Below are 14076 nucleotides of genomic sequence, written 5' to 3'. Positions count from 1 at the left end.
GTCTAGTTTAGACATTTGTTTGAACAGTTCACTAAACATGTAGAGACACTGTGATAAATTATTGTATTTAATGTGCCATTCAGTAGATATTTTATTGACCTTGTAAATACCCTAGCCCTCTTTTTTTCTTCCCCCCCCCCCCCCCCCCCCCCCCCCGCCAAATCCTTATTTCTTTCCCCTCTAATTTTCTCCCTTTTATTCCTACTCTCCAAACGCAGTGACTGATGCTGGGCCACAAGTCCACGGGTGACTGCTGCCCTCTGGCAACGTGCCCAAATAACCAGTCTTTCTACGGGAGTCTGGGCTGGGCTATTCAGCTGTGGGAGGTTCCACAGCCTAATTCAATCTGTTCTTCCCCAGCATTCATGCACGCTTTCTGCAGGTGTTGCTAGTTAACCAGCAGAAACAGGAACTCTGGCTGATTAATTGCCTCTGCCCACCTCCCCCCAGAAATGCAGCTCCCTGATGTTACCCCCACTGCCACTCCAGCTGGGATCCCTGTGCATACCACAGATGGCACTTTGGATCTTCTGATTCCTCTTGTTCAATGTCACACGGTGCAGTGTGTTTAGCCACTGAACCGTTGCAGAAGCTTTCTATCTCTCTCCACCCCACTCTTCCTGTTCTGTAACCAATTATTTGCCTGCCATTTTGGTTGCCTGATAGCAGGGTGGCCGTGGGCCTGATTCTGTACAACAAAGCTAGAGGGTACATAGGAGCATGCACTGGTGATATTCTGATTCTTCTCTCTCTTCCTCCTCGTAAATCCCTTGTTTCCTCCCAGGCTTGCTTGGACTGCGAACTCATGGTGTGGGGAAGCACTCATCCTAATCTGTTTCATTTTTTTTTTAAGTCAGAACAAACTTGATGTAATTCGCTTAGCCTGCCAGAAATTACATGAAGTGAACAAGACTGCCTGTGTTCATACTCAACCAAAAATTCACTTAGCTCTAAGGCATTACAGGTCAAATACTGGTTAAACCTCCTACACGTGGGTTAGGCAGCTGTATGATCTGGAAATTTTAATTTTGATCTCTTTGCTCTCTTCACAAGGTTTAAGGAGATGGTTTATGGCAACAAAGAAACGTAGTATTGTAAGAGTGGTCTGATGTCTTGCAAGCCATGTATTTTATTACTCAAAATCTATTAATTACAATCTATTCTGGTGGAAATAAAACTGGCCCTGTCTAGTAAATCACGTCAGTATTTTTTAAAACATTTTCAGGCCATCCCAGAATAATGAGATGGAAGCCTCCTGCCTGCCAGCTGTATGACCGGTTGTATGACGTTAGAGCCCTAATTCAGCACTAACTGCCATTCTTACTCAATGAGGCCATAACCCGCAGTGATATGGAGCCAGGGCAGGTGGATGGAGTTAGGATACAGATTATTCTTGATCTCACTGAATGGCAGAGCAGGCTCGAGGGGCTGAATGCCTACTCCTGTTCCTGTGTTCCTAGGATGGGCTGGTGTGGGATGTTGAGAGAGATCACATTGGTGTAGTTGGCAGTTGCGGGGCTGAAGGAGGCAGAGTAGAGGGAACTTTACTCTGCATGTAACTTGTGCTGTACCTGAACTGGGAGTTCTTGATATGCTGATATTGAGGTTGTTATGACACTGAGTGCCTGAAATAAAAAACATTCTATTCCCCAGCATTGACCTCCCTTATCTTGATGAGTGTGTGCGTGAGGTGATGAGGAGGAAAGTCAACTGAGACTTGAGAAAATATGTCTCATTCCACCCCCATAATAACTAACCTCCATTATTCATACCCTTTTAACTGCTGTGTACCAAGGGCAACCAATATATATATGTGTGTGTGTGTGTATGTATATGTGTGTGTGTATATATATATCAGATGAGCAGTCCTTTTTTTTGTAGACTGTATGGTTCCTGCTGGATAACCAGAGGGGGACAAGCAGGTTGTTCTAAAGCAGAATGCTGTGTGGCTAAACAATGGGATAAGTCCATTCTTCGATTTAGAAGTTGATAGTGTAAGGGATCATTCATATGTATGAACAGTTATACCCTTCCGCTTGAGCATGACGCAGCCCATGACTCCCATCCAGTGTTCTGTTTGTTGCACAATGATTCTGCAATTTTAACCAGAAACTTTCACATTCAAATTAGCTCTGCAGCTGTTGCTTGCGGCTGCAGTGAGAGTTAACATCCAGTCTGGAAATGATGACTCAGAATTTAAAAAAAAATCCCCACCAATATTTTTTCTCATCTCTTGACTCGTGCTGAGGTTCTACGGGGCCAAGAACCGTCCAGTTACATGTCCAAGTGGCCTCAGTATTGAGTGTACACAGGCTTCTTCAGGGTACCAGGGCTCAAGCTTCGCTTGTCCTTACCTGATGTGCACAGAGATGTGCTTTCTAGCATCTAACAGTTGGCCGGGGAGAGTCTGTGATCCAGAAGGCGGATCTCTCAGGACGAGTAGAAACAACTTCAACCTGTTTGTAGCTTTGCTGACGTAGAAGTGGATCCCAGTGCTGGCTGGGGACTGGTCTAACGCCTTTTTCCAATAAGGTGAAAACGTTTTTTCTTTGCAGCAGACATGGCGGCCAGAGCTTCCTGGGCACGGGATGCGCAACACCATCTGGCTGACCGCAAGGACGGGTGAAGGACCCTCGTCGTGGCAGTGGGATGTCTTTGTGAGGAAGGTTCTGCTGGGAGCCTGTGGATTCAAGCCAGCGGACATCTTCTGCCTGCAAGGCTTCCCGAGGAGTGGATACTTAGACGTAACCTTCAAGTACGTCGAAGGATGCCTGAAGATGATCCAGGCCTTCAAGGAGAAGGAGAAGGGGAAGGAAGCACCTCACTACTCACCGCGGAGCCGCTCTTCGCACTCCTGCAGGAGGAGGAACAGACCCTAACCCACACGTGCCTGTCGAGATACGTGGACGGAATGGATCAGAGCATGGACATCCAGGACATGCACGGAATCTGGACCAGCAAGAGAAATATCCAGGCGAAGCTGAGGGCGGATGCCAACAGAAACATCATCCACCTCCCATCAAGTTTTGCGATTGGGACGAGTCGTGTGTACTTGGTGTACCGGGGCAGCCCAGAGTGTGCCGATCCTGCGGCCTCCTGCAAGGCGGTGATCTGCAGGAAGGAGGGCCACCAGACACTAGACTGTGAGGTGAGGCTGGTCACCTGTACAAGACCTTTCCAAACCGCAGATACAGCTATGAGAGGCGAGGTGACGCAGGAAAAGAGAGCAGCAGACGTAGCTGACCCAAAGGAGGCCAGATCACCCCCAGCCGTGGTCCCACATGAAAGAGCCAAAGAACAGGAAGGGAGAGTCCCCTAAGAATGCAGAGTCGATGGAAAGCGACCCAGGGACAGAAGAAGGATGGATGACACAGGGAAAGAAAAAGAGGAAGTCCCCAGAGGTACGAATGCCAAAGGTGCTTCCAGCAACAAGAGGAGTTTAGAGTCCCCAATGGACAACAGCGACCACTCCTCGGCTGATGAACAAGGAAAAGGGGGGAAACCCCACCTTCAAAGGAAGTGGCAAAACACGACAGTGACCGGTGACACCAACAACGCGCTACAGCTCCAGGAACCTGGGAGCAGCAACACTCAGCTCCAGGGCACCCCAACTCCAGGATGCCAGGAGTAGCAACGTGGAGAGCAAGGTCCCCCAACTCCAGGAAACCGGGAGAAGCACGACGGTGGCATTGAGCGAACCACCGGTGAAGGTCGAGGAGCCGGACCTCATGGCCCCGGATCTCCTGGACACACACCCCATGAGACCTTGCTGTCGACCCCCGAGCATGGACCCCCCCCCCCCCCGCCCTAATGGAGGACAGGCCTCTTTCCTCAGCCAGTGGGTCGATCAAAGTTCCTGCACACCACACAAATGCAGAATCTGGACCGAGGGTTCCAAATGGACGGTAACGTAGAACCCGGACTGACGCAATTGTAAGACCTTGAAGTTTTATATTTTTAAAATGGATTTAAAAATTGCATCCATAAACGTGTGTAGTATTAAATCGACTACGTGATGTGCTGCAACCCTGAACTACCTGTCCAGAGTCAAGAGGGACCTGCTGTTCTTGCAGGAGTACGGGATCCTACACCTCAGCAACCACCAGCAGTGGTTGCGCATGTGGACCCGGGGGCAGTTGATCTGGTCGGGTGGCGACGATAGTCGGGCCTGGGGATTCTGCTGTGAGGAGGCCAATTCATCACCACCAAGGTTAAGGAGGTGGTGGGGGGATGCCTGCTCGTAGCAGACGTTCTGTACAAGAATGCCCCGCTCCGACTGATCGATGTGTATGCCCGGCCCTCAGGAGCGAGCTGACGGAGGCCTTCCAACATCTCCCGATGCTGCTGGTCGTTCTCGCCGGAGACTTCAACTGCATCATCAATGCGGCTGGACGATCCAGCAGGGGTGACGGAATGCTGGACACCACATCCAAACACCGCAAGCTTCGTGACGTCTTCAGCAACCCTGCAGACGGAGCGCCGCAGAGATACACCTGGTCCAGGCCAGACGGGTGCGTCTGTTCCAGGATAGACTTCCTCTTTGTGTCCTCAAGGACAGATCCACCGACGTCCAACCGGTGTTCTTCTCTGACCACTATCTCCTACTGGCTGACTGCCAATCGCAGGAGGACCAGAAGGCAGGCAGGGCAATATGGAAGGTGAACGTGCAACTGTTGACCCCGGAGAACATCGAGGAACTAAAGAGGGACTACACAGGTTGGAGGACCACGAAACCCCTCTTCAACTCCACGGTGCACTGGTGGGAAGCGATCAAGGCCAACATCAAGGTGTTCAGAAGTTGAGAGAGAGACTGAGGAAAGTGTCACATATCCAGAAAAGCGTGCAGCATCTGCTCCAGCTGCAGTCGATGGGGATCGTTGTTGGGGAGGAACTCAGAGTTGAAGGGCCAGCAAGCCTCACTCTTTGCCTCCGAGGCCTCAAAGATCATCTTCCGGTCCGGAGTCCGCTCCGTGGATCAGGGCAGAAGCTGCACAGAGACACCTCTGATAGCAGCCTTTTTTTCCATTCATTCATTCATGGGATGTGGGCATCGCTGACAGGGCCAACATTTATTGTCCATCCCTAATTGCCCTTGAGAAGGTGGTGGTGAACCTCTGCAGTCCGTGTGGTGAAGGTTCTCCCACAGTGCTGTTAGGAAGGGAGTTCCAGGATTTTGACCCAGCGACGATGAAGGAATGGCAATATATTTCAAAGTCAGGATGGTGTGTGATTTGGAGGGGAACGTGCAGGTGGTGTTGTTCCCATGTGCCTGCTGCCCTTGTCCTTCTAGGTGGTAGAGGTCCCGGGTTTGGGAGGTGCTGCCGAAGAAGCCTTGGCGAGTTGCTGCAGTGCATCCTGTGGATAGTACACACTGCAGCCACAGTGCGCCGGTGGTGAAGGGAGTGAATGTTTAAGGTGGTGGATGGGGTGCCAATCAAGCGGGCTGCTTTGTCCTGGATGGTGTCGAGCTTCTCGAGTGTTGTTGGAGCTGCACTCATCCAGGCAAGTGGAGAGTATTCCATCACACTCCTGGAAAGGCTTTGGGGAGTCAGGAGGTGAGGTACTCGCCACAGAATACCCAGCCTCTGACCTGCTCTTGTAGCCACAGTATTTATGTGGCTGGTCCAGTTAAGTTTCTGGTCATTGGTGACCCCCAGGATGTTGATGGTGGAGGATTTGGCGATGGTAATGCCGTTGAATGTCATGCGGAGGTGGTTAAACCCTCTCTTGGAGATGGTCATTGCCTGGCACTTGTCTGGCATGAATGTTATTTGCCACTTATCAGCCCAAGCCTGGATTTGTCCAGGTCTTGCTGCATGTGGGCACAGACTGCTTCATTATCTGAGGGGTTGTGAATGGAACTGAACACTGCAACCATCAGCGAACATCCCCACTTCTAACCTTATGATGAAGGGAAGTCCTTTGATGAAGCAGCTGAAGATGGTTGAGCCTAGGACACTGCCGTAAGGAACTCTTGCATCAATGTCCTGGGGCTGAGATGATTGGCCTCCAACAACCGCTACCATCTTCCTTTGTGCTAGTCTGAAGGAGGAAGACGGCCCCGTAACGTCTTCGCAGGTGACATACTGAGGATCAACAAGTCCTCTACCTGAAGGTGCTGGGGATCTGGTTCGGGGGGCCCCTGGCCTGCACAAAGAACTGGGAGGAGCGGATTGCCAAGGCCAATCAAAAGCTTGGTACATGGCGATCCCTCTCCATAACCGCAGGAACCTGGTGATAAGGTGTGAGGTACTCATCGTGTCACTCTACGTGGCCAGGGGATGGTTCATTCCCCACAACTCTGCCGTCACAGTCACCCGAGCTATCTACCACTTTGTCTGGGGGGTCCAAGGTAGAACGCGTCCGCAGGGTCACCATATACAAGCCCCAGACAAAGGGGAGAAGAGCGTCCCCAATGCCGCTCCAATCTTGATGGCCACCTTTGTGAATAGCTGCCTCAGGATGTGTGTAGAGCCCCAGTACGCAAACACCAAGTGTCACTACGTGCTGAGTTTCTACCTGTCCACCACACTGAGAAGACTGGGTCTGGCCACGCTGGCCGAGCAGGTGCAAGGCCCCCCCCACCAATCTGTCCCAGGTGGAGAAGTTCCTGAGGAGGAACCCCTTCAATCACAAGGCCGATAGGCAGTGATCGACACGGAACATTCTGAGAGTCCTGCAAGGAAAGGAGAGGGTGGTTTATTTCGGGCATTTCCCCGACCAGACAGTCGATGCCGTTTGGCAGAACGTCTCGTCCCCAGAACTGACCAGGCAGCACCAGGATGTAGCCTGGATGGTAGTGAGAAGGGCTCTCCTAGTGCAGTCCTTCCAACACGCACGGAAATCTCAGCTCCACTGCGAGCTGCCCTCGAGGCTGCAGCGGAGAGGAGACTGTCATCCACTTCCCGATGGACTGCTCCTTCGTGTAGAAGGTGAGGAGAGAGATGCGTTGGTATCTGTCCCAGTTCATCCCCAACAGTTCGGTAACACAGGACGCTGTGCTCTACGGTCTGTTCCCCGGGACGCACACAGAGTCAGATATCAACTGCTGCTGGAAGACCATCAACTTGGTGAAGGAGGCCCTTTGGTCCTCCCGAAACCTGCTGGTCTTCCAGCTGAAGGAGCTGTCCATAACTGAGTGTTGCCGACTGGCACACTCCAAGGTGCAGGAGGGCGAGGTGCGACCTACGCAAAGGTGCTATGGGGAAAGGCCACTTTGTAAGGCCGCCCCACCTGGTATTGTACAGCATGTATTATAGGATAGGTACTGTGTTTAAATTGTAATATTGGAATCGTATTGTGTACCATCCGAGTTGTATTGTTCTGAATTGTGTCGTCTTGGATTCGTGGTATGTTTAAATTTTATGAAATAAAGTATATTTTGAAATTTAAAAAGAAAAGTTACCTTCCAGGGAAGAGCGAATCCTCTCCATTACTAAAGAATGAAAGAATTTGCATTTATATATCGCCTATCACGACTTCAGGACGTCCCAAAGTGCTTTACAACCAATGAAGCACTTTTGAAGTGTAGTCACTGTTGTAATGTAGGAACCCAGAAATAAGTGAATCTAGCAAAGAGAAAAGGGAAGAAAAATCATGGACAAAGAATAAGAGATGAGCTTTTCAACCAATCTTCCAAAATAAGCGTGCAGATGAAATTGACCCATCGGTTTCAGATTGTAGGAAATTGCTTACAGAAATTGCTTTTTGCCAGGACTACTAGGTCCACTTCAATTGTGAGTAACAGGACAATTCTGGATTCTGCCCTTTCAAACTTCAGCCACACCTGGAGGGAACATTCAAGCTGTGTTACACTCGGGTGAAGTACTGATTATAACGGGTCTGTTACCCGTGCTGGAAGCAGTCTGAAACGATGACTTAAGAGCATGACATTAAATTATTGGTTTAAGTGATTTATTTTTCCGGTAGCTTTTTTTGTATCAATACACTAAATAAGCCTATAATCAGGGACACTTACCTTGCTAATATGAATAACCTTGTACGGACTGGAGAACACTATCTGCGGGGAAGCTGCATGCTGTACTTTACAGGCAATAAATAGTACTGTTGTCTTGATGTTATAACTCGAGATCAAGCATTCATTCGCTTCAGTGCTCCTTAAATTTAGTTTTGAATCTTCCCACCTCTGTACTATCCTGGCATGATTCGGTTATAGGGATTGAAATTAATTATTCGTTCATGGGATGTGGGCGTCGCTGGTGAGGCCAGCATTTATTGCCCATCCCTAATTGCCCTTGAGAAGGTGGTGGTGAGCCGCCGCCTTGAACCGCTGCAGTCTATGTGGTGACGGTTCTCCCACAGTGCTGTTCGGAAGGGAGTTCCAGGATTTTGACCCAGCGACGATGAAGGAACGGCGATATATTTCCAAGTCGGGATGGTGTGTGACTTAGAGGGGAACGTGCAGGTGGTGTGGTTCCCATGTGCCTGCTGCTCTTGTCCTTCTAGGTGGTAGAGGTCGCGGGTTTGGGAGGTGCTGTCGAAGAAGCCTTGGCGAGTTGCTGCAGTGCATCCTGTGGATGGTACACACTGCAGCCACAGTGCGCCGGTGGTGAAGGGAGTGAATGTTTAGGGTGGTGGATGCGGTGCCAATCAAGCGGGCTGCTTTATCTTGGATGGTGTCGAGCTTCTTGAGTGTTGTTGGAGCTGCACTCATCCAGGCAAGTGGAGAGTATTCCATCATACACCTGACTTGTGCCTTGTAGATGGTGGAAAGGCTTTGGGGAGTCAGGAGGTGCGTCACTCGCCGCAGAATACCCAGCCTCTGACCTGCTCTCGTAGCCACAGTATTTATATGGCTGGTCCAGTTAAGTTTCTGGTCAATGGTGACCCCCAGAATGTTGATGGTGGGGGATTCGGCGATGGTAATGCCGTTGAATGTCAAGGGGAGGTGGTTCGATGTGGAAGATGTTGAAATATCAACCTTTTTGGCAAGGCTTATTCACTCTCTGGATCTTAGTTCAACCATGACATACAACACACTCTCCCAAGTAACCCCTGGTGTTCTCCGTGAACTGATGGTTTTGGAGTTCCCTTCTTAGTATCAATTTAGTGTGTGGCCACCACTTTCAAAAGAACTATTATCAGGCCCTGTGTACAATGAAGTAAGGTGGTTAATGTAGATATTGTGACTCCTGTAAGCCTCCAAACTCTTAAGGGGCAAAATCCTAGTGGTATTTTATCCTCATTAATATGTAGAGTGTGATCTACATTCAAAGTAGAAGGAAGACCATACCTGCAGTAGATAGTATGTGAACTTACATAATATTTCAGTTTTGTATGCATGGTTTGAGAGTTGCTGAGCAGATTTATATTTTTCCATTGTACAGTAGGTTTTCCATCCGAGTTTGTATCTCAGTCCAGCTGACTAGGTTTTTGTGCAGGGTATCTGGTTTCTAGTTATGTTGATAAAGTAGTTGATGAAACTGGAATCATAATTGAAGCAAATGTGAGTGAACATCACAGGAGACAAAGTGGCTGCAAGTTGCAGAGATTTATTTTGTATGATTATCTAGCTATTTGTCGGGTTGTGTGCATATATCCATGTAGAAAAGCTGCCATCATCCTCCAAAGGGTTAGTGTGAGTTTGTAGGCATACATTAAGCAAGGAGAGATGGGAGTGTTGCACGATGCACAAAACTAAACGATAATTTGTTTTGTCTGTTTTCTTTGCTCCTATAGGTGCTCTGACAGTTGGTCTCGTCCGTCAGTGCCAAACCATCCATGGGCGTGACCGAACATGTGTCCCTCCACGTCTTCCACCCGAATGGGTCACAACACTGTTTTTCATTATTATGGGCATTATTTCATTAACGGTAACATGCGGTTTGCTGGTGGCTTCACATTGGCGAAGAGAAACCACCAAATACGCTCGCTGGATAGCCTTTGCTGGAAGTAAGTTAATTTTAGTTTCAAATTTAAACACCCGAACTCTTGAAACATGCCGTTATAAACAGCTTGGGTTTTCCAAGATTTCAGTTAAAATAGTGTGTAAGTCGAATGTTTGACCAACACCAGTATGATCGAGATTTCACCATTAACTGGTGTAAAAATTGAAAGTGTAATTTTTCACGTGAGCACGACTAGATTAAAGATATCAGGTCAAATTTATTTGTTAAGCAGGCCCTCTTCCTGGTGAAGATTATCCTTGAAACAACTATGTACCGTAGGTTCCTCACTGTCAGCTTGCTAGCTATTAGTAACAAGACTTCAGAACAATCTAGCTTTCATCGGCCTGTAATGGGCTGTTTAGACGGTGCATTCTCCGTTAAGGTTAATAAACAATGCAAGTTGATCCCTTTGGCTGTGCAGTGAATTCATGTCGTCTGAATTAATTATATCCTGAGTAAAAATGGATTGTAAACAGTATTTGATATGACAATGCAAGAAATATGATAGTCTACTGTAAATTGTAATTTACAGATAGTGTTCTTTGGCCAAGCACCAATCTTATTATCCTAATGATAGCTTTAAATAAAAAAATCCCTGGGTGGATTATGAAGGATTTAATAATGGTAAAATTCTTTTTTATGCTCAGGTAATTTGAGGTTTGGCTGTTTTTGTTCAGTTTATGTTAAGTATTGTGCACAATCCACATTTAGCATGTTTCGTAATTGGGTGAAACTGGAATCAAAGTGTTGGGAAGAGGAAAAGGGAGGACAGATATTTGCACAGTTGCCAAATCTCGTTTTTGCAAAGTAATTATTATTGATTTAAGTGTATTAAAGAAAGAAAGAACTTGCATTTATATAGTGCCTTTCACGACCTCAGGGCAAGCCAGGAATATTTGACAGTTTAAAAACAAGAAATGTAGAAGCTATTTCAGTGAAGTTTATACCTAGCCCCACAGGTCAGACAAAAAGTGTTCTGTCGACAAGTAACCCAAAGAGTGACGGGCATTTTGTTGAATTGACTTGGGGCCAACACTGGTAAATGATCCAGTCTGTTCTCTTGTACAACAAGTCCTGTGAACTTGAGCAAGCTTGAATGAAAGTTCCCTGAATTTTTTATTTTAAGTCATTAAAGGGCATATGAGAGGACCACACCCTTGTTTAGTTTGAATTTTGAAAAAAGTCCTTTTAGACTACGACCTGGGAAGGTTTCGGAGTCTAATGTTTGCTTTTTGACAGTAATTTTAGCTGAAAAATACACTTTTTAAGCTGACTTTAAGAATAACCATTTGTAAGGGTCATTCCTCACCCCCGTCCCCCTCCTCCACTCACCCAAAAAAAAGTAGTCAATTCCCTTTTTTGTGACCAAGGAATTTTGCATGTCTTTCAGTTTTGCTCTCAGGAACTGCTGTCCTAACTTTCAAAAGACAGTATCGGCTTCTCACAGCACAGTGCTACCATTGCAGAAAATGTTTCTTTCTTGGTATGCAGCAATGGAAATAACTTGCTAATAAGTCAATAAATATAGAAATCTGATGGCCTGGTCCAGGGAAAACCTATGCAGGGTTAGGTTAGAGCATTGGTCCTTGATTCGAAGTATGCAATCCCTGTCACAACTTTCATTCTGATTTCTTTTACTAGCACGCTTTTAGTCAGTTTGCTTTATGGACCACTTAGCAGAGCAGACTGAGGATGGATAATAGGAGCAGTTCTGCTCTGTAGATACTTGTCTCTTTTTAGGCTAATTATGGAGCAGCATTAGGGACCGACTGGAAGATAGCAATCTAGGCTGCCCAACCCTGTCAATTAAAAGAGGAATCATCATATTGAAAGTGAGGATTAAATGAGGTTGAAAAATAAACGTAAAGATTTTGTACACATTTGGTCATTGACATAAATGTTGTTAAGTGGGTAAGTCAGCCTGGCAAAAATTACAGGGACTTCTTGCACAGAATGACCTGATCTTTCCCTGCACTACGTAGACATTTTCAAAAGGTGACCAACTGATGGCAAAGATTCCCAAATTTCTTTGGGCTAAATGTAATCTAGGATGCCTGTAAAGTTGTCCTGTACCGTCTAGGGTTAATGAACTGTGATGGGTCTCATCCTGCAAATTTACATCCTTGTTTACTGATCCTTCAGTTTAATCAGCAAGGGCTCAGCTCAGTTTCTTTCCTTCCTCCTTCCCCATAGGAAATCTGGTCAGCTGTGTCTAGTCAGAGGCCACTTATTTTTGAAATTACTCTCCTTGGAACTTCACTTTGCCAAGCACTACATAAATCTACTTGAATCTCATGCAAGCCTTAGTTGTCTCCCATTTAGAACATCATGCAACCGGAAGGTTGTAGCTATAATCAGCCTAAAATATCTGTGATGTGGCGATGCCGGTGATGGACTGGGGTTGACAATTGTAAACAATTTTACAACACCAAGTTATAGTCCAGCAATTTTATTTGAAATTCACAAGCTTTCGGAGGCTTCCTCCTTCCTCAGGTGAATGTGGAAATGAAATCCTCGAACCCTTCGCATTTATAAATCACAGAACAATACTTGGTGATTACAGACAGTGTTTTCAACTGCCCGTTGCCAAGGCAATCAGTGTGCAGACAGACAGGTGTTACCTACAGATCCCCCGAATATACAAACCACCAAAAAAAGAGAGAGAGGCAGAAATATCGAAAAGACAGCAAATGACCCGTTGTATTAAAAACAGATAACATTTGTTCGCTGGTGGGGTAACGTGTAGCGTGACATGAACCCAAGATCCCGGTTGAGGTCGTCCTCATGGGTGTGGAACTTGGCTATCAATTTCTGCTCGACGATTTTGCGTTGTCGTGTGTCTCGAAGGCCGCCTTGGAGTATGCTTACCCGAAGGTCGGTGGCTGAATGTCCCTGACTGCTGAAGTGTTCCCCGACTGGGAGGGAACCCTCCTGTTTGGCGATTGTTGCGCGGTGTCCGTTCATCCGTTGTCGCAGCGTCTGCATGGTCTCGCCAATGTACCATGCTCTGGGGCATCCTTTCCTGCAACGTATGAGGTAGACAACGTTGGCCGAGTCACAGGAGTATGAACCATGTACCTGGTGGGTGGTGTCCTCTCGTGTGATGGTGGTATCTGTGTCGATGATCTGGCATGTCTTGCCGAGGTTGCCGTGGCAGGGTTGTGTGGTGTCGTGGACGCTGTTCTCCTGAAAGCTGGGTAATTTGCTGCGAACGATGGTCTGTTTGAGGTTGGGTGGCTGTTTAAAGGCGAGTAGTGGAGTATCTGATAAGGGTTGGAATGAGAACTGTAACAAAGCTATGTTGCTTCACAGCCGCACCTGGCTGTGGTCTAATGGATACTCCTCAACATTTACACTTTCTGCTACTGCCTTTTGATGATGAGTAGCTCTTCCTATCCTGTGAGGGGGGGCAGCTTGGCCTCCAAGTAAACCTCATAGACTATCTTGAAGATTTCACCTAAAAGAAGGCCCCACATAAAAGCCAACAGCACTTGAGCTTCAAAACCAAGCAGATCCCCTTTTATGGCTGCGGAAGCTGCTCACCACCACCACCACCAACAACTTGCATTTATATAGCGCCTTTAATGTAGTAAAATGTCCCACGGCGCTTCACTAGAGTGTAATCAGACAAAATTTGACACCAAGCCACGTACGGCGATTTTAGTACAGGGGTCACAGAGGTAGGTTTAAAGGAGGGGAGAGAGAGGCGAAGAGGTTTAGGGAGGGAATTCCAGAGCTTAGGGTCTAGACGGCAGAAGGCACGGCTGCCAACGGTGGAGCGATGAAAATTGGAGATGCACAAGAGGCCAGAATTGGAGGAGTGCAGAGTTAGAAACCATAGAAAAGATACAGCACAGAAGGGGGGCCATTCGGCCCATCGTGTCTGCTCCGGCTCGATGGTGCGCATTCTAATCCCACCTTCCAGCACCCGGTCCGTAGCCCTGCAGCTTACAGCACTTTAGGTGCAGGTCCAGGTACTTTTTAAAAAGAGTTGAGGGTCCCTGCCTCTACCAACAATTCGGGCAGCGAATTCCATACACCCACCACTCTCTGGGTAAAAAAGTTTTTCCTCAAGTCCCCTCTAATCCTTCCGCCAATCAGCTTAAATCTAAGTCCTCTAGTTCTTGAACTCTCCACTAGGGGAAGCAGGTACTTCCTGTCTACTCTA

At 47.5% G+C, this 14076-nt stretch overlaps 1 protein-coding gene across 1 annotated transcript in view; it reads left to right on the top strand.

Moving 5' to 3' along the window:
- The window catches only part of LOC137340778 (uncharacterized protein C16orf52 homolog B), an 88153-nt gene that overhangs the window by 48624 nt on the left and 25453 nt on the right, over positions 1 to 14076 (top strand). The window contains exon 2 of the mRNA XM_068003538.1: positions 9700 to 9912. Coding sequence (XP_067859639.1) covers positions 9700 to 9912 — 213 coding nt within the window. The remainder of the gene's footprint in view (positions 1 to 9699; positions 9913 to 14076) is intronic.

Source organism: Heptranchias perlo, chromosome 22, assembly GCF_035084215.1.
Source record: "Heptranchias perlo isolate sHepPer1 chromosome 22, sHepPer1.hap1, whole genome shotgun sequence".
Lineage (NCBI taxonomy): Eukaryota > Metazoa > Chordata > Chondrichthyes > Hexanchiformes > Hexanchidae > Heptranchias > Heptranchias perlo.
The sequence above is the reverse complement of the archived record's forward strand: the minus strand, read 5'-3'. Positions and strand labels throughout refer to the sequence as shown.